Consider the following 22,764-nt stretch of genomic DNA (forward strand, 5'->3'; position numbering starts at 1 on the left):
CTTTTCTCAACCTGGATGCTTCGCTTATGGCGGGTTAAGAAAGAATATTTGAAGAATTACAGGATGAAGCTTTAAGATGATGTTTATTTTGATTGTGACGAATTGTGATTACGTGACTATCAATACCCTTTATTTTGTTTTGTGTAACGTACCAGGGAAGATAATACATGTATGATTTGTAAGTTATAGGGAAGATAGCCAGAAGGATCGTCAAGTACTCGAGTTCTAGAACGGGGAAAGAGGTATGCTATGTTTGTTTTTGTATTTAAACACGGAAACGTGTACGATCAAAGGCAGTTTTGTATCGATTAGGATATTTGTTTGTTTGGACTGATCTTTGTGGACGCCCCTCGAGTTCGAGTTTAGGATATATCAATTAACGTGGATTGTTTATTAATAGTTTTATATTTACTCGTTGTATTTCAGTTTTTACGAGCTTTCAAGCAGAATAAGTTATTTTGATGATTGATAGAAGCTTGGAGGTTTTGTAGAAAATTAAAACCATTCCTCCGATGCGGCTTTGTCGGATCGATTGACTTCAGCGTTCGCCCGTTACAATGATTCCTAAATATATATACCGGCCCTTTTTAAGAACTTTCAATATCCCGTGACAACTGTTCAGCGTTCCGCACGGCACTTTTTTCAATTACAGCCCGAACTCTTTTCAACCTGGACGTGCTGCTTATGGCGGGCCAAGATGGAAAATTAAAAACATATGTGGCATTCTTTGCTATAGGCCTATAGAGTTGACCTTTTTTTACCTTTGCAAAGAGGACACAAACGACATTATTTCAAAGGGCCACGATACACATTGAAAACGCAATAACACGAAAAGAAATTTGTAATTTCAAAAAGATTAAAGGACCATTTACTGGTACGCAAAATTTCAAAGCGGGATTGCATCATGTTGTGGCTTACAAAATGCCGAAGTTGCACAATTTTTCATCCTTTTACGAGAGGGTCAAAGGCCATTTAGGCGTATTTTGAACTTTTCGATTTTTTGGAGAAAGCAAAGCGCGATGGAACCGTTTGTTTTGAAGTATTTGAGGTCCTGAGTACTATTGTAATCACATGACCGCAAGTGTACTTTCGCTTTGTACCAAGTTACACTTGGGTTATTAGGGCTTTAACGGTGAAAGTGTCTACGCTTTCTATTTTGCCTCTGATTAAAAGAAGTCATGGCCCAAGCTAAAAGTTTTTTCGATGACGTGAAAAAAGGAAATAGAATGCCCAGTGTGTCAGGAGCAATTTGGTGCAAACAAGCAACCGAAACTTCTCAAATGCCTTCATACCTTTTGCAAATCATGCTTGGACGGATGGCTTTGACAAAATCGTACAGGAGCCATTAGTTGCCCAACTTGCCGCACAGTAACTGAGTGCCCCAACAATGACATCGACAGTCTCCCGTCAAACCTGTTTTACAAACAAATGGTGGAAATTGTGGAGGCATACACTGGCCAAGAAGAATCATCATGTTGCGGGAAATGCGACGAACAAAAATCACTGAGGTTTTACTGCTGCAATTGCAACTGTTTACCATGCCAAGAATGCGCTGCACTGCACAAGAAGTGGAAGGATTTCAGAGGCCATCAGCTCAAGGAAATTGGACAACTTGAGTCCAGTGATGTAGAAGACTACTCTCGAAGCCGGAGCTAACGACTGCAATGAACACGATGACAAATTTAGATTTTTCTGCGAAGCATGTCAAATTTGCATTTGTCGTGACTGCGCCATATTGGATCACGACGACCACAGGAAAATTTCGTTAGAGAAAGGACTAGAAAATAAGACAACTGAAAGTGAGAATAAGATACGAGAGGTTCAGGTAAACGGATCTCACTTGAGAAACCAAAAAGAATCTCTAGAGAAACGTAGAATCAAGGTAATGAACAGCTTTGAGCGAGCAACAAACGGTGTAGGTATGGTTGCAGAACAATGGATTACATCTATTCGCAAGCATCAAGCAGACATAACAGAAACGTTAATGAAGCAGAAAGACGCATTTGAGGCTGAATTTTCAAACCAGATGTCGAGCTTGGATGGAAGAGTGGTGGAAATCGAAAGCAGCCTCAATTTTGGCGAGGAAATTCTCTCTCGTAGAAATTTTAAATGTTGAAGAAATGTTAAAGAACAGGCTGCAAGAACTTTCCGTAACCTTTGAGCCCACATTGGTCTTCCCTGAAGTTGTATACAGTTCAAATGATTTCACTTGCTTGAAAGACGGACCTGGAAAGCTGATAAGGACAGTAACAGAACCAACGGTATCTGTTGCAGAAGGTCGTGGTTTGAATGAGGCCATTGAAGGAGAGGAGAGCACATTTACTGTGATTACAAAAGATATGAAGGGCCAAGTAGTTTATAGCGAAATCGATCAGGTTAATGTTGAAATAATCTCCATCAATACGATGGGACTTTTGAAAGCCAGCGTGACAGACTCTAAAAATGGTCGATATCAAATAAAGTACAGACGTGAAACTGCAGATGACTTCAAAATATCTGTTACAGTCCGAGGTGAACCATCAAGGACAGTCCATTTAGATTACAAGTGAAAAAGAGAGAGACACAAACATTTCACCAGGTATCATTTTCATGTTCTAAAAATTTCCATTTTATTCAAAAGGAAAGAACGGTAGTCATTTTAATACTGATTGTATGAGTCTGAAATATTTGATTAAAGGTTATTTCTTTCTGCCTTTTATGGCTACCGAGGTTAAATAAATTAAGTATTGTCAGAGTTATTTATTTACTGTACCTACTTTTTAATTAATATTATGGTAAAAGGTAAAGAATAAAATCAGAAAATTTGTGCTTACTGTTTGTTCATTCATCGTTATTACAGTCACCGGAAAGTTGAAACAACGTGATAAACCAGCTACACCTACAAAGTCAAAACAATTATGAATGATTGTTTCAGCAGCAATAGATCACCCAACACTTGAACGAAGATTCATTTGCAATACCACTGTGTCTTTGAAAGTGTTTAACCAAAAATTTTTCTCCTTTTTTCAGTTCCACAAGGATAAGATAACTTCTATGAAAACGGGAATGAAAGCTGAGCCAAAGAAATCTAAAATGACAGGTAAAAGGTATACTATTGACGTGGTTAATCCGCTCGCTTCTCGAGGTAAAATTTAAAATTATAGTTATTACATATATTCTGCTTTTTTCTGGGAAATTTCGATGACATACACCGAGCGTGAAAGCCAAGTAACAGGACCAAGATTCCTCATTATTCCCAATATCAAATAGTTTCTTATATTTTTACTTACCTTAAACATAATTTTAATTTGACAATATTGTGAAGCGCACCTGAATATATCCATATAGAGGTCTGCGCTATATAAATATAAAATATTATTATTATTAACCAACAACACCTCAAAGTCATCAGTGAAGAGGCCTCCACTTAATCATATCGAAAACGAAATTCTCTCAATGGCGTAAGGTTATAATTTAGGGTTAAAGGGTGTGATCAATCAAGAATTCTTAACCATCAGGAGGCATAGCACACCTCGATCTGATTGATCGGACGGCGCAGGAAGCAGGGGCCTGGTGCAGAGATGGAACAGATGAGGATGACGAGAACTTTAAAAGTGATGTTCAGTTAGAACACATGTTAGGTAAATACAACATTTATTTGTCATACTTCGACAAATGTGGAACTGTTTACATTTGAAGTGTTCGCGGTTATTTGAATCTGTAATCTTGATTCGATGATGTTCGTTGCGGGCACTCTCACCCAAGAACAGGACATTATTAAACCAAACTGTGTACAAAAGACCATATGGTGCTTCATCACAAGGTTGCCTCTCGTTAAGCAGGTTCTGAACCTGCTTGTACTCCAGTTTCGGTGGTTTGTTGGTATTTTGTCCTTACAGTTGAAACTTCGTGACACTTCCATGTACGAAAGAGAGTCAGGCTCGTATTCGCTTACGTTTTGATACCGAACTACGTCCGCTATTATTGCTTACACATTTCTCCCATCTATAAAGCACCTTCAGGTTACTTTGGATCTTTTTTCGTTGCGTTTTTTTTCGGTTTCAGACAATTTTTGATGACTTCGACTTTTAGGGCCTGTTTACATTGAGGTGGGGGACCTTAGGTACGTCCATATAATCTCTTATTTTACCTTGATCACGTTTACATGATAGGTGGGGTGACCCGCCTAGGCGGGTTTCCCAGTCTGCTGGAAAGGGTAACCCTGTCAGCCGAGGTGACAATTTGTAATGTAAACGTCTCAAGGTGGGGTAAAATGAGTAAAACAATAGCGAAACACGAGTGTGTTAAAACTTTGTACATTTCCTAGTCGTCCTATGCAGAGCTAAAACGTTAAAACACCAATTTTTACATCCTTGTTGCAAAGAAACCTCGACAGCGATTTAGTCTCGTTTTTTCTTTGAACTCAACTCTACATTCACATGTTATGCCGAAGTAAAGACGTTGTACCTTCAGAAACCGTTGACGCATCGAGCTACTGGCGAAAATCTTAGAAGAAAATAAATTATGTTATTTCGGTAACGTTTTACCATACGTCGTCATAGCGACATCTTAAATTCCTTTGTTAAAATTACAAGTGCCATAACAATGTCGAGAAACTTCCCTCCAGCATCCCGGATTTGTAAGATTGTATCAGAAATGCGGGCTATTTTTCGACCACGGTTAGGCGGATTACCTCACCTACCCGGGGTCTCCCACATTCATGTAAACATGCCCTTAGACACTGTTTGGTTCTTTCTGATTGCTCTGTAATTTTGCGAATATAGTTTTTCTGCTTTGGAAGTTTCGTTCTGTTCACTTCATAAATATGTTTCAGTTAAAAGTTCCTCCCTTAGAAAGTCACGCCAAAAGACGTAAACAGGGCAAGGTTCGGATCGTTTAGTCCGGCCATATTTTTCCTTCGCTTCGCATTTTGCCTTCAATATACCGTCACATATTTTGCACGTTCTGTCGACCTAGCATCACGTTTCAATGGTGTAATAGTGGTATAATGATATGTTCATATCATTGTGTATCTTAAAAATTGTAGTAGTTTTTCTCACATGATCTTTAATCTGAGAAGAAAGACGAACTTGGCACCTTAAGTTAGCCTCTACAAGCACGTTTCCCTGAGATATTGGTCATGAAGTTGGGCAAATTTTACATGATAACCATTGCCTTTAACCTTGCGAGGTTGTTTAGGTACGGTACAAGATAATAACTTTGAAACATGTTTAAAATCCTTCATCAGTTTTACAGAATATATCAAGGATAGAAGCACTGAGGCGTAAGTTCTACATTACGTAAACGTCGAGTGGTTTGAAATATTCTAGCTACTTAAAATCAGCTCTTATGTTTCGTAGGTTCAGTTGAGCTTTCTGTTGTTAAGGGTGACATCACGGATCAAAACGCCAATATGATGGTGAATGCAGCCGATTGCAAACTCAGTCATGATGCTGGAGTAGCAGGCACAATCATCGATAAAGGGGGCTTTGGTATACAGAAAGAATTCATCGAGCTCTTTCAAATCCAAAAAGATCGGTCTCTGGCTGCTAGCACAACGGCCCCCAAACCTCCAAGTTTTTGCGATGCAGTGACAAGTAACAGACGCGGGGACGTACTAAACGGAAAGGGTCTTCGGGTAGGACCATCTGAAGGTAAGACTACGTTTCGTGAGGTGAAATATTTTATCGCAACAAAACCAATGTCAGGTCTTTGTTTGCAATTTATTGGTTGTATAAGGTTAGTAGAAAGTCGGTTTCAGTGTTACAGCCGTACAAAAGATTGATTTATGCTAATGTTGCCCAAGATATTGCTGTTCGATCTGGAAATGCCTAAAAGAGGAATTAAACTTTTTCACTCTCCGAGCCTAAGAGAAGCTTTTCGAGTTCACGGACTGCTGTCCAAATGAGCCTTCTCAATATTCGAATTGCATGAAAGCTCTTCTATCTGTTGGGATTTTAAACCTTGTAATGGTTTATTTGAATTATTTATGTTATTGGTCCTCATCTACCAGCCTTTGTATTGTGAAGCAGGGTAATTAAGTATTATCAACTGAGTTGATAATTAAAGTAAATATGCCACCATAAAGAGTTTAAAAGCAGACGTTTCGAGCCGTTAGCCCTGCGTCAGAGCAATAGACGAAGGGCTAACGCTCGATAGTCAGCTTAATTCTAAATTACCCTGTTAAACTCTCCCAACGACGCAGCACCACAGTTTCTTTAGAAACTTACCCCCTTTATTCATTTGTACTGTGAACACAGCCATGCTATATCTGCAACAACGTTTAATTTTTCTACATTAACTAGATTCTGCTTCTAGAGGTGCAAGTAAAGATGACGAATGTGTGATTTGTTGGGATGCGATCGAAAATCCTAAAAAATTGGGGTTTAGGCATGTCTTCCGTACTGACTCTGTGGAGACTACGTTGACTTATGACAACCGAAGTCCTCTATGTAAAGAACCGCAAGATGTCAAAGGAAATCAACCTGACGGGAAAATGCACGTGAACCATAGTCAGCAGAGTCTTCCAGGCTATCACGGTAATTATAAAATAATCACACGAGGATAGGATCCCCTTAGAGATTGTAGGACGAATTTGGGTCCCCTCCATCTGAGCGCATGTTTACATGGAGGTTGGGGACCCCAGGTGGGTGAGGTAACCCGCCTCAGCCATGGTCGAAAAATAAAACGCGTTTATATGCATGCACGCGTTTACAACCCCAGGGTGCTGGGGTGAGGTTTCTTGAGGTTGTTGTTGCGCTTGCAATTAAGGAGTTTGAGCAGAGGCGTCTCAAGCTCACATCCCGAAAAAGACGAAAGATTAATTCTCGGACACATGTGTATTTATTCATGAAAGCGTCAAGCGTTGTGTTACGCGGTGTTTGGTTTCGCGAGAAACCGTTGACTTAATACGTTATACGGAATAGTTTGGGAAACCAAATATGGTCGATTTATAACGCTAAATATTCCGAAATGTGAACATTGTACACTCCTTGCGTGTCCGTTGCGGTTTCTGGTGACTTCTGCCATGAGACGGTTAGGAAATGTACAAAGTTTTAAAACATAAATGTTTCGCTTTTGAGTTTTTTGCCATGAACCGACACCCCTGCCAGGCGGGTTACCCCACCTTGACATGTTTATATGGCAAATTGTCACCCCGGCTGACAGGGTTACCCTACCTGGCAGACCGGGCTACCCGCTTAGGCGGGTCACCCCACCTATCATGTAAACGTAATCAAAATAAAATAGGAAATTATATGGACAGGCGGGTTACCCCACCTAGGCGGGTTACCCCACCTAGGCGGGTTACCTCACCTACCTGGGGTCCCCCACCTCGAGGCCTCCATGTAAACAGGCCCTAAATTTTTTGCTTTCCCGTAGATGTTTTGTTTGGGTTACGTTCATTCCTGAAAATGGTTACTTTCGTCTGAGAAAATTATATTCATATTAGTTTTGGTATATGACTGAGTTTGGTGTAACACACCGATAAATCCGGTGAGGTTCCGTGATGAAGTGGTTTTTAACCAGGTTTTCCTCCTCGACACCCGTTCCATTAAAAATGCCCCATCGACCTGTGACGATGTAAAAAGTTTTATTACGCAAGTAGTGCTATCGCTTAAAATAAAGGGAAAGATTTTTAAGAGCTAGTATGAGTGAAGAGATGTGGATCATTCTATATGGTTTGGTAAAAGACTTTGAGAAAAAGGACAAACGATAAACTAAAAAAAAAAAAAAAAAAAAACGTTCGGAGGTCATGGAATAATCGTTGATAGTGCAAAATGTTCTAGATCTCAAGTTAACGGATACAAAGATCTTACTTTGGATTCAATATCCCCTCAGTTGCCATCAAAACGAGACGGATTTAGGACGGATCATTTTACTAGCATGTAAAAGGCAAAATGAATTCGGCACTCATTCTGGTGTCTGGTTACTCCATTTTGACCATCTTGGATGGCGCAATTCTCTTTGCAGGTTGTGGAACAATTATTATTGTCTACAGCTTTCCTTCTGGGATTCAAGGCGGGGAGCATCCACATCCTGGCGAAACATACAGTAGAACCAGTCGTACCGCATATCTTCCCGATAACAGAGAAGGGAAAGAAGTATTGGCTCTTCTGAGGAGAGCCTTTGATGCTCGATTGGTGTCCACGGTGGGCGGTACGTCAATAACTTCTGGGTTGCGAAACCAGATCACCTGGAATGGTATTCACCACAAGACTAATATATCTGGAGGGCCTCACGAGTGAGTGATTCGTTAATATTTTTCTACTTAATTAAAAGAGAATACATTGGACTCTTTACTATTAAACGTAAAGAGATGTTAATTAACTTTATGTTGTGTCCTAACTTAAAGGTCTATACAAGATCTGTTAGATCTGCTCTAGAGTACGCCGTGCTTGCGTGGCAATCCATTCCAGGTTGTCTGTCTGACAAAATTGAGTCCACACAGAAAAGTGCACTTATGATAATTTTCCCGTGTGCTGATAGCTACTTAGATGCCCTCGAGTTAGCACGGGTGGAGACCCTTACGTGTAGAAGAGATAAGATATGTAAAGAGTATATATGCAAAATGAAGGACTTAAACCACCCTCTTCATCCTCTTCCACCAACACGCCTAGACGATACCTGTCCCTACACCCTAAGGCACAAATCAGACCAGCTGTACTTTTACAGAAACGTTACTACCTGTAGAACAAAGCGCAACGAAGACTTTTTCACTTTTAAGTGTTTTTAACAAATGGGATACATGTTCTGGTGTGGTGTATATAATTTGTACTTAGTATACACAGAAATGTACACAGTTGATTTTATTAATTAAGTTTTCATTGTACTATAACTCGTTAATTCAGTAAGTTACTACAAGAGAGTTTAATAAGCTGTTATTATGTAATGTTGGTTAGAAGCTTGAAAGTTTGGAAGCCTCCATGTTCTTCTTCGACGCACAAGTCTTCCTTATTGATATTTCATAATAATACATATTGCTCAATTCGCTGCTGAAATATTTGTAATTATTATCGCAGGTATGGTTATCCGGACTCAGGTTATCTCCGACGGGTTAAAAAAGACTTGGCAGCCAAGGGAATTCGCTGATCCTAAGTGAGCGGCGACTCTCGAATATTAAAGATACATTTTGGCGCAACATAAAGACTGTGATATTATCACCTATCTGAGAAGAAAGGACTCCTCTCATCTGGCTTTGATATCGTATACATTTGGTAGTTAGGTTACAAAAAAAAAAAAAAAAAAAACAAAAGAATAAAAAACATTAGAACAGTGACATCCCTAATACACAAGTTTCAGGTGGTATAACAGTTCTACTGAAAATGTGGCCATTGTGAGAGTTAAGTAAGAGGCTACATGAAACATATTTTGCTCTTTACGGCTATTAAAACACTGTTTAATGATACGTAACAAAGTTTTTCTGCTTATTTCTTTGCAGTTAATTTTTCCCGTAGGTTGTCACAGAGGATAGCTTTTTTTTTTTATCAGTTATTGTGGATTTCATTTCTCCGTTGAGCCCCAAATGAAAATGCTTAAAGAATCACGCCTTATATCCCGACATTAGAAACAATCCAAACCAGATGAGAGCGGTGAGCTTAATGTTGACCATCATGGTTCTTGTTTCGACCCAAAATTTGACCTACAACGTATACTTCTGTTGGAGGAAGTCTTCATGGGATGGAAACAATTAGAGATGACCAGCTTTAGCGAATAACTACGATCGAACAAGACTTTTACCGTATCACTTATCACATTCACAGAATTAGCAGTTCAGAATAAACTTTGCTGTTTTTCAAACCATAACAACTCGCTTATACAAGGGTACCGTTTGTAATTTTTTTTGGTTCCTAATTTTCATTTAAGCTTTCACTTCTTTGTTTTCTATTTCGCACAAAGTGTCAGGCACTTAGTGAACTGGAGAATAATTTTTACATTGGTAAATGAAACTGCCGTATTTGTAATATTTACATAGATCCGGTTATTCAAAGGATGGAGAGTGATCTCCAGAGAATGACTCGTATTCCGGTGAATGGATTCCTCTGTTTTTAGGTCACGTACTTAGCCAGCGCACATCGCCGATAACCTTTAAACAACAGAGATCGTGCAAGTGTCGCTGTATTTTTGACATGAAAGTATAATAATAGTCAACTTAACGGGATTAAAATAAATATGTATTGAGTACTAAATATGTTTTTTGAACTTCATGCCAAGATTAAAAAAAAAAACCCCTGAAGTTTACAATTCACAACTGTTAAAAACCAAACCATGACAGTAAACTGATGACGCGTATATGGTCAACTTTCTCGACCTGAAAACATGAAGAAGACTTTTACCAGGCCGCCGCCTGGTTAGCTCAGTTGGTAGAGCGCCAGTCTGCTGTGCGGGAGGTCGAGGGTTCGAGCCCCAGACCGGACCAACACTCAGGGTCTTAAAATAACTGAGGAGAATGTGCTGCCTTTGTAATTGTACCAGCAAATGGTTAGACATTCAAGTCTTCTCGGATAAGGACTATAAACCGTAGGCCCCGTCTCCTGCATCTTCAGTGTTACATGGTCAGCAGGGGACGTTAAAAAACCCACACACTTGTCGAAAAGAGTAGGGGGCGTAGTTCCCGGTGTGGTGGTCTACCTGTTGTTTCATTGTACATTTCATGCATGGGCTGGGTGGGTGAGTGAGATCAAATATGGACTGATAGCGGCAGCCAGAGGCGCCTTTACAAGCTGACGTTCGATCTCACTCAATTAGAATTGTAAACCGCCTTGAGACAGTATGTGATATGTGCGGTATATAAATACTCATTCATTCATTCATTCATACCATGATCTTTTTCTCGCCTAAGTGTGCTAGTGTGTCACTTTTTATACAAAACATCGCAAGTGCTGAAAATATTCTTTTACCCTTGAGAGTTTTTGAATTTAAGAGTTTGCTGAAAACTGTCCATCCTCTCCCCCCCTTCTTTCAGTTGCCCCTCTACCCTAATGGTGTGCGAGATCACCCAACGATATCCCTTGTCATTGTGCTGGGTAGTTTGCCCTTAAGAAGAGAAATTGGTTTTATTCGATCTGAAATTTTTCTTGTGACAAATACTTCCTATGAAAAACACTTCCCTTCAGTAAGACATAACGAGTTCTGTCATAGGGGAGTTTTGTTATTGGATCGGTGTTCCCCTCACCCCCCCCCCCTCCTCCAGTTGAGCTTGATTCAACATCTTGTAGGCTTAAGAATGGTCAGCTATATTTATCGTCTGAGACATATGTGAAGTTGGGACTAAAACGGTTTAAAGAGGACCAGTCCATTGATATTTTACAGGCGGCTGTTGGATTAAAATAACGAACTCAATCCAGAAGCCCAAACTTATAATATACCCCGATATAACGAACAAATGTCAACACATGACAAAAGACAAATGCGAAACAGAAAAAAATCATAATCCTTTAATTCTGTAACAATAGAACAACTTCACAGTTAACAGCTCATTATAAATGCCGACAGTAACACTATCGACACATCTAGAGATCCACTTTATCCTCTTTATCTCTTATTAGTTCTATTAACTTCTTTAATTTTGACAACCCACTGAAATTTTGACTTCCACTGAAATTTGTCCTCCTGGCTTCAAAAAGTAAAACACAAGGGAACTTGTCTGTCGCGGCTGTCATGTAAAAGGTCGTGACAGTCGTTCAACGGATCGCATTACATTTTTCGTTAAAATAGCCCGAACTTTTTTCAACCTGGATGCTTCGTTTATGGCGGGCTAAGGAAGAAAATTTGAGGAATTACAGGAATAACCTTTAAGGTGATGTTTAATAGTTGAAAGCCCTTACAACCCAAGCGTAAATTGGTACAAAATCTTGGTATATATATATATATATATATATATATACCAGCCCTTTTATTCAGGCCTTTAAATATCCCATGACAACTGTTCAGCGTTCCGCACGGCACTTTTTTCAATTATAGCCCGAATTCTTTTCAACCTGGACGCGTCGCGTATGGCGGGTCAAGAAAGAAAATAAAAGGAATTAAAGTGCAAGGAAAAAGCTTGAACATGATGTATATTATCAGTCGTAAACATATGTGGCAGACCTTGTTATAGGCCTGTAATTTAGTGTTGACAACTTAGTTAAAAATGTAAATGGGCCACCGTAAAGAGTAAAAAGGCTGACGTTTCGAGTGTTAGCCCTTCGTCAGAACGATTAGAGGAATTGTGGGTCGTGTGTGCGTCTATATGAAGAAAGTGGAGCTACGCTATTGGTGAGAGTATGGTGACGAGAAAACAAGAATAAATTAGCTGAATGAAAAGTGCTAGTTGATACCGTGAGGATTAAGAGTGCCGATTTAGAACATAAATTTTTGTTCTAATGTTTTGCGGCTTTCCGAACTGCTTGGATGTGAGGAAAGGCCGCAATCTGTCATAAGTTGTTTGGAATGATTAGGGAAATTAAAGCGTTATTTATTTAGTTGACCTTTTTTTACCTTTGCAAAAAGAAAACACAAAGCACATTATTTAAAAGGGTGCCTATGCACATTGAAAACCCAACAACGTGAAAAGAAATTTATCATTTAAAAAAGATGAAACGACCATTTACTGGCCCGCGAAATTTCAAAGCGGAATGCATCGTGTTGTGGCGTACGAAATGCTGAGGTTGCACAATTTTCATCACTTGACGAGGGGGTCAACGGCCATTTGGGCGTATTTGGAACTTTTCGATTTTTCGGAGAAAACAAAGCCAGGAGCCCATCACTTAATGGGCTCCTGACAAAGTGCGTTAGAACTTTTTGATACAATTTGTGAAAAAGGTTCATCAAAAGGTCCTTTAGGAAAAAATATAACGAATAATGAAATATTGCATCTTTCAACGGATTCTCGATATTTACGGTCAGTGGCTCTTAAAAGCATTATTACGACAAGAGAAGCTGCTCTCGATTGCTTATTTTATTATGGTCATCATTTATACATGTTTTGCTTTTGTTTTAGATGCTCTCTTGTCTTATTTTGTCTGTTATGTTTCCATGTTTCCTACTTTGTTTGTACTTTATTCTTTCCCAACCGTTTGTTTTTGAAATATTTGAGGTCCTGGGTACAATTGTTATCACATGACCGCAAGTATACTTTCGCTCTGTACCAATTTACGCTTGGGTTGTAAGGGCTTTCACGGTGAAGGTGTCTACACTTTCTATTTTGCCTCTAAAGAAGTCATGGCCCGAACTAAAAGTTTTTTCGATGACGTGAAAAAGGAAATAGAATGCCCAGTGTGTCAGGAGCAATTCGGCGCCAACAAGCAACCGAAAATTCTCAAATGCCTTCATACCTTTTGCAAATCATGCTTGGACGGATGGCTTCGACAACATCGCACAGGAGCCTTAAGTTGTCCAACTTGCCGGACAGAAACTGAGTGCCCCAACAATGACATCGACAGTCTTCCGTCGAACCTGTTTTACAAACAAATGGTGGAAATTGTGGAGGCATACACTGGCCAAGAAGAATCATCATGTTGCAGGAATTGCGACGAGCAAAAATTACTGAGGTTTTACTGCTCCAGTTGCAACTGTTTACTGTGCGAAGAATGCGCTGCTCTGCACAAGAAGTGGAAGGATTTCAGAGGCCATCAGCTCAAGGAAATTGGACAACTTGACTCCAGTGATGTAGAAGACTATTCTCGAAAAACGAACGTCTGCAAGGAACATGATGACAAATTTAGATTTTTCTGCGAAGCATGTCAAATTTGCATTTGTCGTGACTGCGCCATACTGGGTCACGTTGACCACAAGAAAATTTCGTTAGAGAAAGGACTAGAAAATAAGACAACTGAAATTGAGAATAAGATGCGAGAAGTTCAGGCAAACGGATCTCTCTTGAGAAACAAAAAGGAATCTCTAGAGAAACGTAGAATCAAGGTAATGAGCAGCTTTGAGCGAGCAACAAACAGTGTACGTACGGTTGCAGAACAGTGGATTATATTTATTCGCAAGCACGAGGCAGACATAATAGGAAAGTTAATGAAGCAGAGAGACGCATTTGAGGCTGAATTTTCAAACCAAATGTCCAGCTTGGATGGAAGAGTGGTGGAAATCGAAAGCAGTCTCAGTTTTGGCGAGGAAATACTCTCTCGTAGAAATCTACCAGAAATTTTAAATGTTGAAGAAATGCTGGAGAACAGGCTGCAAGAACTCTCCGTACCCTTTGAGTCCACACTGGTCTTCCCTGAATTTGTGTACAGTTCAAATAATTTCAGTTGCTTGAAAGACGGACCTGGAAAGCTGATAAGGACGGTTACAGAACCTACGGTATCTGTTGCAGAAGGTCGTGGTTTGAATGAGGCCATTGAAGGAGAGGAGAGCACATTTACTGTGATTACAAAAGATACCAAGGGACAAATAGTTTATAGCGAAATCGATCAGGTCAATGTTGAAATAATCTCCATTAATACGATGGGAATTTTGACAGCCAGCATGACAGACTCTAAAAATGGTCGATATCAAGTAAAGTACAGCAGTCAAACAACAGATGACTTCAAAATATCTGTTACAGTCCGAGGTGAAGCCATTAAGGACAGTCCGTTTAGATTACGAGTGAAAAAGAGAGAGACACAGACACATCACCAGGTATCTTCGTTCATGTTCTGAAAATTTCCACGCTATTGAGAAATGAGAGAACGGTATTCATATAATTATTGATTATACAGTCACTAGAGAGTTAGAACAACATGAGAAACCAGCAACCACTCCAAAGTCAAAACAATTATGACTGATTGTTTCAGCAACAAAGGATCACCCAAAACTGGAAGGATGATTCATTTGCAATACCATCGTGTCTTTGAGAGTGTTTGACCGATAATTTTTCTCCTTTTTTCAGTTCCACAGAGATGAGATGACTTCTAGGAAAACGGGAATGAAAGCTAAGCCGAAGAAATCTAAAATGACAGGTAAAGTGTTGATCCGCTTGCTTCTGGTGGTAAAATTTAAAATTTTAGTTTAGATATATATATATATATTCTGCTATTTTTTTTGTTTTTTTAATTTCACCTGTTATGCTGAGACATGTGAAAGAATGCCCTAATCATTGAGTTAGTTAGGAATCATTGATGAGTGCACGAGCAATTGTGTGAGGATATCATCCAAAAATATGGTCTTGCATCAAGCTTTTTTTGGGCTTCCAATCATCCATCACCATGTTTATGTTTCTGAAAGTGAATAACAATAGCTTCTTCTTTGGTTTCTGGAGTAATTTCTGAAACTAAGAAGCTATTTGCAATGTCTTCTGCACTAACATCCACGAGACTGGATGGATCAGAGGCCTTAAAAAGTCAAATCTGCAGGGGATCACTTTCCCTCAAGGCTGTGTTAAAGGAGAAGTAGGGTCCAGAAAAGCACTTGTTTTTCTTTTCACCAACAAAAAGCTGATACAAATATAAAATACTTTCCAAAGTTTCACCCTCTAAAGCGCTTCCCAACCATACAAAATCCGTGTTCGAAAATCGAGCAATAACGCACCATCTTGAATATGCCGCCACCCTAAACCTTGATGTGAAACAAAGACGGCTGTTGTAGAACTGCATCACTTCGAGCTAAAACATGTTCCCTTGGAGAACAAGGTGTCCAAAGACGATAGTGATGCATCTGAAAGACTTAGCAGTTTGAACTGATCGACTGCGTTCGTAGTGAACTTAGAGAAACTGCAAGAGAGTGCATCTGTTGTCTCGAACAGCCGGAATCGAAAACTGGTGTACGGAATTTCTTCCATGAACTTTGTTTTTTTCTGCTCTTTCAATGTGCATGCGATAAGGAATTACCTTCGAATTCACGTGATTAAGACTAGTTCTGAAGACCCCTGTTTGGGAATCGAGCCTTGCATGTGTTATGATTTTTACGTCATAATTGGTTCAAATTTTTTTCTACTTTTTTTTTCTCATATCACCACTGTCCTTGTTCTTGGTTTTTTTTCTCAAAAAAGTAAGCTTTCAACCAACGTGTTGGAAACAAACATTGAAGGTGGTTCACTTTTTAGCCTCAAGTACCATAAAACAAACTCTTGAATCATCGACTGCTTCAACACTATTAAATACTGTGCTCTAATTATTACCTCACGGCGAAAACAGTGTTGTGTCATATTGCAGATCGCGACAAGTCTTTGATTGTTTGCTTAAATCGGGCTGTTTTGCGAACAGCACCTACATGCTAAGAAATATATATATTGGAATTGATATTTATCCAACAGTCTAGAATGTGCAAGGTACCCTAGGAAAGAGAGAGTTATACATCTCAGCTTTGTGATCTGTATTCCATGATGTGTAGCTGTATTATCCTACTTAGAAAATAGTCACTTGAAGCTCTGCCTATATCAGTTAAGGTTATCAAGTATTCAGCCTATGCCATGCTTGCAACTCATGTGAAAATACAGGTTATTAATTTCCTTCACACTCTTGGTTGCCTTAAGGCTGATAGTACCATAAACTTTAAACATCAGCTTACAACTCATGCGAAGATACAGGTTATTAATTTCCTTCACAGTCTTGGTTGGTTCATGGCTGATGGCACTGTAAACTTTAAACATTGGCTTTTGACTCATGTGAAGATAAAGGTTATTAATTTCCTTCACAGTCTTGATTGCCTCGTGGCTGATGTTAAATTCTGTATTTTAATGCTTTACTATCACAATGTTATAGGATTACAACAAAACCGGACATACATGCCACATGCTCCTTTGGTCTCCACAACATTCGCAACCAAGCATGCATAGCATTGTGGGATGTCCAATACATAAACTTACAGTTAACTCAAACATCCAGTTTTAATACACTACAGCTGATAGCACTATTAACTTTAAACATTGGCTAACAGATGTTATCTACATAAGCTGCAGAATTATGACCTAATTCTGTCTTGCTCAACTCTGAATGTTCATGTAATTTTATTTTTATGTAAGGTAAGTGATTATAAATGACTTATTGAGTAAACAATCAGAAGATGGGATAACCTTTCTTTTTCCTTCTAATTCTTTCTTAAATCCACCTCACACACTATTTATGTTCAATTACACGGAAAACAGCATAGAAAATAATTTAGACAATTTAAATGTCTATGGAGAAATATGCTCTTTGCTTACTAGTCATTTATAATAACCTACAGTACATAAAAATAAAAGCTCAAGTGCATTTAGAGAGAACAGAATTAGGTCTCAATTCTGCTATTTTATGTAAATCTGCATCTCTTATAACCTCTAGACAATGTTTATGGGATGAAAAGCCATGGCATGATTGCGACAATCATAAATTTTTGAAATTCCCCGACTTTTCCCTGACAAAGGTGAAAAATTTCCCTGATCGAGAACTGAAGGTTAAATATCTAGGTGTTACCTTGGACTCAAATCTGACAAGGAAGAATCATATTGGTAAGCTTTACTTAAAAATGTCAAAAACTGTGGGAATATTCTCAAATTTGAGGTACTATGTTGGTTTTGATATACTTTGTATACTTTAGTATTAACTAATCTACTCCTTTCTCACTTATGGTACCCTAGTTTGGGGTTTAACATATCCAACTTATTTAAAGCCAGTGATTACTTTGAAAAAGTGTATAGTCAGAATTATGACATTTTCTGGATCTGCATCACATTCAGAACTACTGCTAAAATCTCTGAACCTCTTAAAATTTCTTGATAATTCATCTTGAGATTCTTCATTTTGTTTATCAGTGGTCTCACAAAATAACTCCTTGTTTTACTGATTACTTTAAGCCAATATCTTCTGTTCATTCATATTACACACATCAATCACTGAATGAAAATCTGTTTGTAAACCCATTTCAAACAACTCAATATGGTAGTCGTTCTCTTCGTTACACGGATACCACACACTGGAATTCATTACCAGTTATTTTGGTTTCCTTTTTAGTTTTCTTATTGTACTGTATTCTTCATATTGACGTTTGTAACACTACTGTAATAATTATACCCTTCTCTAATATACTGTATTTGTGTGAGTTTTAATAAAATTGAATTGAACTGAATTGAGAGCTTCAAGTGACTATTTTTAAGTAGGATAATACTGCTGCACATTATGGAATACAGATCGCAAAGCTGAGATGTATTACTCTTTCTCTGCTGAGGCACCTTATGCATTCTTGATTGTTTTAAAAATAAATATCAGTTCCAGCATATAAATTTCTTACCGGGTCTGCATAAATGGCAGTCTTAAAGAAGTATAACCTAGCTTATAAGTGCTATTCTTAAAACAGCCCGATTTAAGGAAACGATAGTCGTGATTTGTAATACCAAACAACACTGTTCATGCAAGTGAGGCAATAATTAAAGTACAACATTTAATAGTGTTGAAACAGTCGATGATTCAAGTAGAGCTTGTCTTACGGCATTTGAGGCTAAAAACTGAACCACCTTCGATGTTTAATTAACAAGTTGATTGACAGCTCGCTTTAAAAAAAAAAAACAACAACCCAACCAAAAAACAAACAACAATAGTGATATGAAAAAACAAAACAAAACAAGTAGGAAGAAATTCGAACCTTTATTACGGTCAGATATGACATGTGAAAACGATAACACATGTCAAATTCTGGCAAGACTCGATTCCCAACAGGGGTCTTCAGAACTAGTCTTAATCACGTAAATTCGAAGGTGGTGGCTCGTAGGGCAGAAAAGAACTAAGTTCATGAAATAAAATCTGCAAACCTGTTTTCCGATCCAGGCTGTTCGAGACAACAGACGCACTCTCTTGCAGTTTCTCCGAGTTCACTGCGAACGCAGTCGATCAGTTCAAACTGCCAAGTCTTTCAGACGCGTCATTATTGTCATTGGGCGATTTTTCAGACGCCTTGTTCTCCGCGGGAACACGTTTTGACTCGAAGTAATACGGCTCTACAACAGCCGTCTTTGTTTCAGAGCAGGGTGGAGCTCAGTGCGTAAGCTCTAAAACATGGAACGACCCAAGACCTCCTAAAACCACCTACAACCACCTACAACCATCAACAACCACCTCAAAAACAACTACAGCCACTCGCAAACTATCTAAAACCATCTGAAACAAGGCATAAATGTCCAAAATAAGGCGAGACGACAATATGTCACGTACATGAAATACGAGAATCGAACGAAACCTCCGCCTCCCCCTGAAATCTTACTCTCCCCGGTCCCATGTATAATCACCCATCTCACGAAATGAAATGCGATAGCACGCTAATTATTTTATATTCCCTCAGTTGCAAAGGACTTGAAGAACTTTACAAAATGAACTAACAAGTAAAAAAATAATAAATAGGGAATAATACACGGGCGCGCGTAGATATGGAATTTCTCTTCGACTCAGTGTTTAACGATAGCTCACGAGTGAGCGCAGCGAACGGGTGAGATGTCGAGTTGAACACGTGAGATGTCGAGTTGAACACGAGAAGAGAAATTCCATACCTTCAAGCAACCATGTATTATTTTGTTTATCATGTAAACACAATAGCCCTTTTCTGGGAAGAAAAGCCGACCTCATTAATGAATGAAAATACTGATGAGTAGACAATCCTCGAATAACAATCGTAGAGTGCGTTGGTGCCGACTCTTACAATGGAAAAATGCGTTGAATCATGATTATAAATTTCGTTCGATTCTCGTATTTCGTGTACGTGACATGTTGTCGTTTCGCCTTATTTTAGACATTTTTAAAAGCCTTGTTTTAGATGGTTTTAGATAGTTTGCGAGTGGCAGTAGATGTTTTTGAGGTGCTTGAGGGTGGTTGTTGAAATTTTTGAGGTGGTTGTAGATGGTTGTAGGTGGCTTTAGGTCGTCCATGTTTTAGTGTTTACCGAGTCAAGACGTCACGCAAGAAGGCGGCGTATTCAAGATTGTGGCGTTATCGATTTTCGAGCGAGGATTTCGTATGGTTGGGAAGCACTTTGGGGGCTGAATCTTTGGTAAGTATTCTATCTTTGTAATACATTTTTGTTGGGAGAAAAAAAAGAGGGTTTTTGTGGACCCCACTTCTGCTTTAAGACATCCTACCGAACCTCCCAGAAGGTAATCTGGGTCATTCTGGACGGTCTCAAAACAAATTAGGGTCATGAAACGCCAAACCTTGTTATCAAATTTTGCCACGCAATCTGGGGAATCCCCATGTAATTAAGCGGTTGCAATGCGGTAAAGAACTTGAAAGCAAGAACCTCCGAATTCTGTGATAGAAGAACTAAAATGATTCATTTGATACGCCACGGCTTTTTGCATCTGTAACACATCTGTAATCAAATATTACTTTCCGAAGCGTTTTTTTTCTCAGAATTTCCCCAAACAGTGACGAAATTTTCTGAGAAACAGAACAAAAGAAACAGGGTGGAATACCTTAAAAATAAACTTAATCGTGTAAAACTGCCTGATGAAATTATCATCCAACTGCATTGAGTTCAAATGACGTGCAACCGAGTACAACTGTCACGTGATATTTGGTCAGGTCGCATATAAGATAAAGCAGTTGAATCATAAATAACTTATTAGACGTTTTGGTGTGTAGTATTGTTGATTTTTTTTTTTTTTTTGGAGGGTAAGGTAACGAATCCTGCAATCTGATTGGTTCTCTACCCGGTCAGTATTTTCCTATCTCTGCCCACGGGCCACGGTAACGCTTTCGTGAGTCACCGAGTACATCCCAAATTCCGTCGCCATTTTTCATAAATATATCTCGTTTTTCCGGCTGGTAGTATACACGATAAATAACTTATGAATCCTCTCTTTTCTCTTTCTCAAATCACTTTGTTTGACAGAAAAATATTGGTTTCAGAATGAATTTGTATAAGCAATAGTGTCATTACGTTCGTTGACAAGCGGCCTAAAAACCGTCTGCAATTAACTTTAATCGTTCGCAAAAAGTACCTAGAAAATAAATCGTGAGGTATTTGATTACAGTTAAACTGAACGATGGAATTTTCATTCCTTTAATATCTGAATTTTCTCAAACAATTTGTTCGTAGTGAAAGAGCGAGCGAAGTTTTAAATTCAGTTCTACAACAAATATACGCTCTCGGTGAGTCTTTCTGAGTCCGTTCAATTTGGACATTTGTACTGTAAATTGTTCAACAGAAACTGAAGGAATTTATTGAGAAAAGGCCGCATTAAATCCCCATGTGTCTCGTTGGAGTGAGCCATCCGAATTTAGTTTTTGTGGAGGAAAGCCCAGATTTTCACACGCCACTGCAGCAAACAAACGAGCAAACTGTCACAACTTTAAAGTATAAAATTTAAATTACTCACAATTACTTTCCTTGCCGTTTACTTAATGAATAGAGGTAAATCGTCGTACATGAATGAATCGTCGATGAGGGTGAATAATACTTTGTGTTAATTCATTGAACGTTTTTGAAGAAAAAATTGTCGTGAAAGTCCTTGCCAAACTAGTTCCGTTGTTTTTCGAATGTTGTTGCGATTTTTTTTTCTTACGCGCTCTCTAATTGACAGGTGTCAGATTGCGACAGATACTTGTAAAAATAATGTTTCAAAGTTTTTTTGGAAGCCTTTTAAATCACCTTTATCCTTACGCAAATGAAAATGTTTCGGTGAGGCATCAACTACCATTTACTCGCACAAAAATTGTTCAGTTTATGGAAGATCTTGCCGTATTTACAGCCCTAAATCATTCGGGTCCTTTCTGAAAGAATTTCGTCGAGTTTAAAAAAAAAAAATGTTATTTACCGGCTAAGGGTCGGTCCGTATGGTGAAAAACTGTGACCTCGTCTTACGGCCTCGGGCAGTATTTTCAAGACCTCGATCACAGTTTTTAACCATACGGACCTCCCAGCCGGCAAACGACATATATGTATTCTAACTTGTTGTTTGTATTTACACTCGCCCTACAGGCTCGTCCAAATACGCCACAACTCGTAAAAATACTCAGTGATACTACACACCAAAACGTCCAATAAGATATATATAATTCAGGCGTACTCATGCTGCTGATTTCTAAAATCTATTTCAAAATCAATTTAGATAAGGCCACAAAGACAAGTCCTATCGTAACGACATTCACAAGACGTGCAACCCAACAACTAATTTTTTTTATTCGCAACTTGCCTATCTAGACCAGAGTGGATCTCCAATTCCCGTGCAATGCATAATCGAAGTAACTGGTTTGCCAGATGATGTATCTGAGGATTTGGTAACAATCTACTTTGAAAACGCCAGACGTTCTAAAGGAGGTCCTGTGTCTTCCGTAGTCATGACACCAGAACTTCGGAAGTGTCTGGTCACTTTTGAATCTCCCGATCGTAAGACTAAATGATATTAAATTCCTTTTTTTCTTGTTGATAACAAAAAATGTGTTCGTAAAGGTTTAAATTCAACCTTTGTAGATGCAGAGAGGACGATAAATCATCCATCTCACGTTTTGAGCGGAGCAAGACTTCAAGTCTCGCCGTTTGTAAAGGAGGACGGAAGTGCCATCGAATTCGGTGAAAATAAAGACGAAGACTATGACGAGGAAGATGGCATCACCATTAATGTTAGCGACATCCCGTCTTTTACCTCAAAAGATGTACTGATTTTGTACTTTGAAAATTCTAGACGATCAGGAGGAGGCGATGTCTCCGAAATCCATTACAACGATAAAGGGGAAGCAGTGATAACTTTCTCTGAGGTGAAAGGTACACAATACTTTCCTTTTAAAGTCTTCAAGGTGACAGATTTATCGATAAGTTCAGGTATTTCTTGAGAAAAAGTAGACAAGTTCAAAGTTAATGCATATCATATAATTCAGGTTAAATCTCACAGTGGCTGGTGACAGGAGAGGAGAGGTTCTT

At 38.8% G+C, this 22,764-nt stretch overlaps 1 protein-coding gene and 1 pseudogene across 2 annotated transcripts in view; both read left to right on the forward strand.

The window, feature by feature from the left end:
* Nucleotides 1-1,043: 1,043 nt before the first annotated feature.
* LOC149047763 (E3 ubiquitin-protein ligase TRIM45-like) lies at nt 1,044-9,394 on the forward strand (annotated as a pseudogene). Its single transcript, XR_016184517.1, has 7 exons — nt 1,044-2,578; nt 2,905-3,079; nt 3,498-3,620; nt 5,340-5,633; nt 6,285-6,518; nt 7,951-8,221; nt 9,000-9,394. The product of XR_016184517.1 is annotated as an E3 ubiquitin-protein ligase TRIM45-like (transcript).
* Nucleotides 9,395-12,971: 3,577 nt separating this feature from the next.
* LOC113674016 (uncharacterized) overlaps nt 12,972-22,764 on the forward strand; it is a 13,773-nt gene continuing 3,980 nt past the window's right edge. Inside the window, exons 1-4 of the mRNA XM_089200433.1 lie at nt 12,972-14,586; nt 14,837-14,906; nt 22,048-22,233; nt 22,318-22,608. Coding sequence (XP_089056559.1) covers nt 13,078-14,586; nt 14,837-14,906; nt 22,048-22,233; nt 22,318-22,608 — 2,056 coding nt within the window. The 5' untranslated portion in view covers nt 12,972-13,077. The remainder of the gene's footprint in view (nt 14,587-14,836; nt 14,907-22,047; nt 22,234-22,317; nt 22,609-22,764) is intronic.

Source organism: Pocillopora damicornis, chromosome 3, assembly GCF_964200805.1.
Source record: "Pocillopora damicornis chromosome 3, jaPocDami1.2, whole genome shotgun sequence".
Classification (NCBI taxonomy): Eukaryota; Metazoa; Cnidaria; class Anthozoa; order Scleractinia; family Pocilloporidae; genus Pocillopora; species Pocillopora damicornis.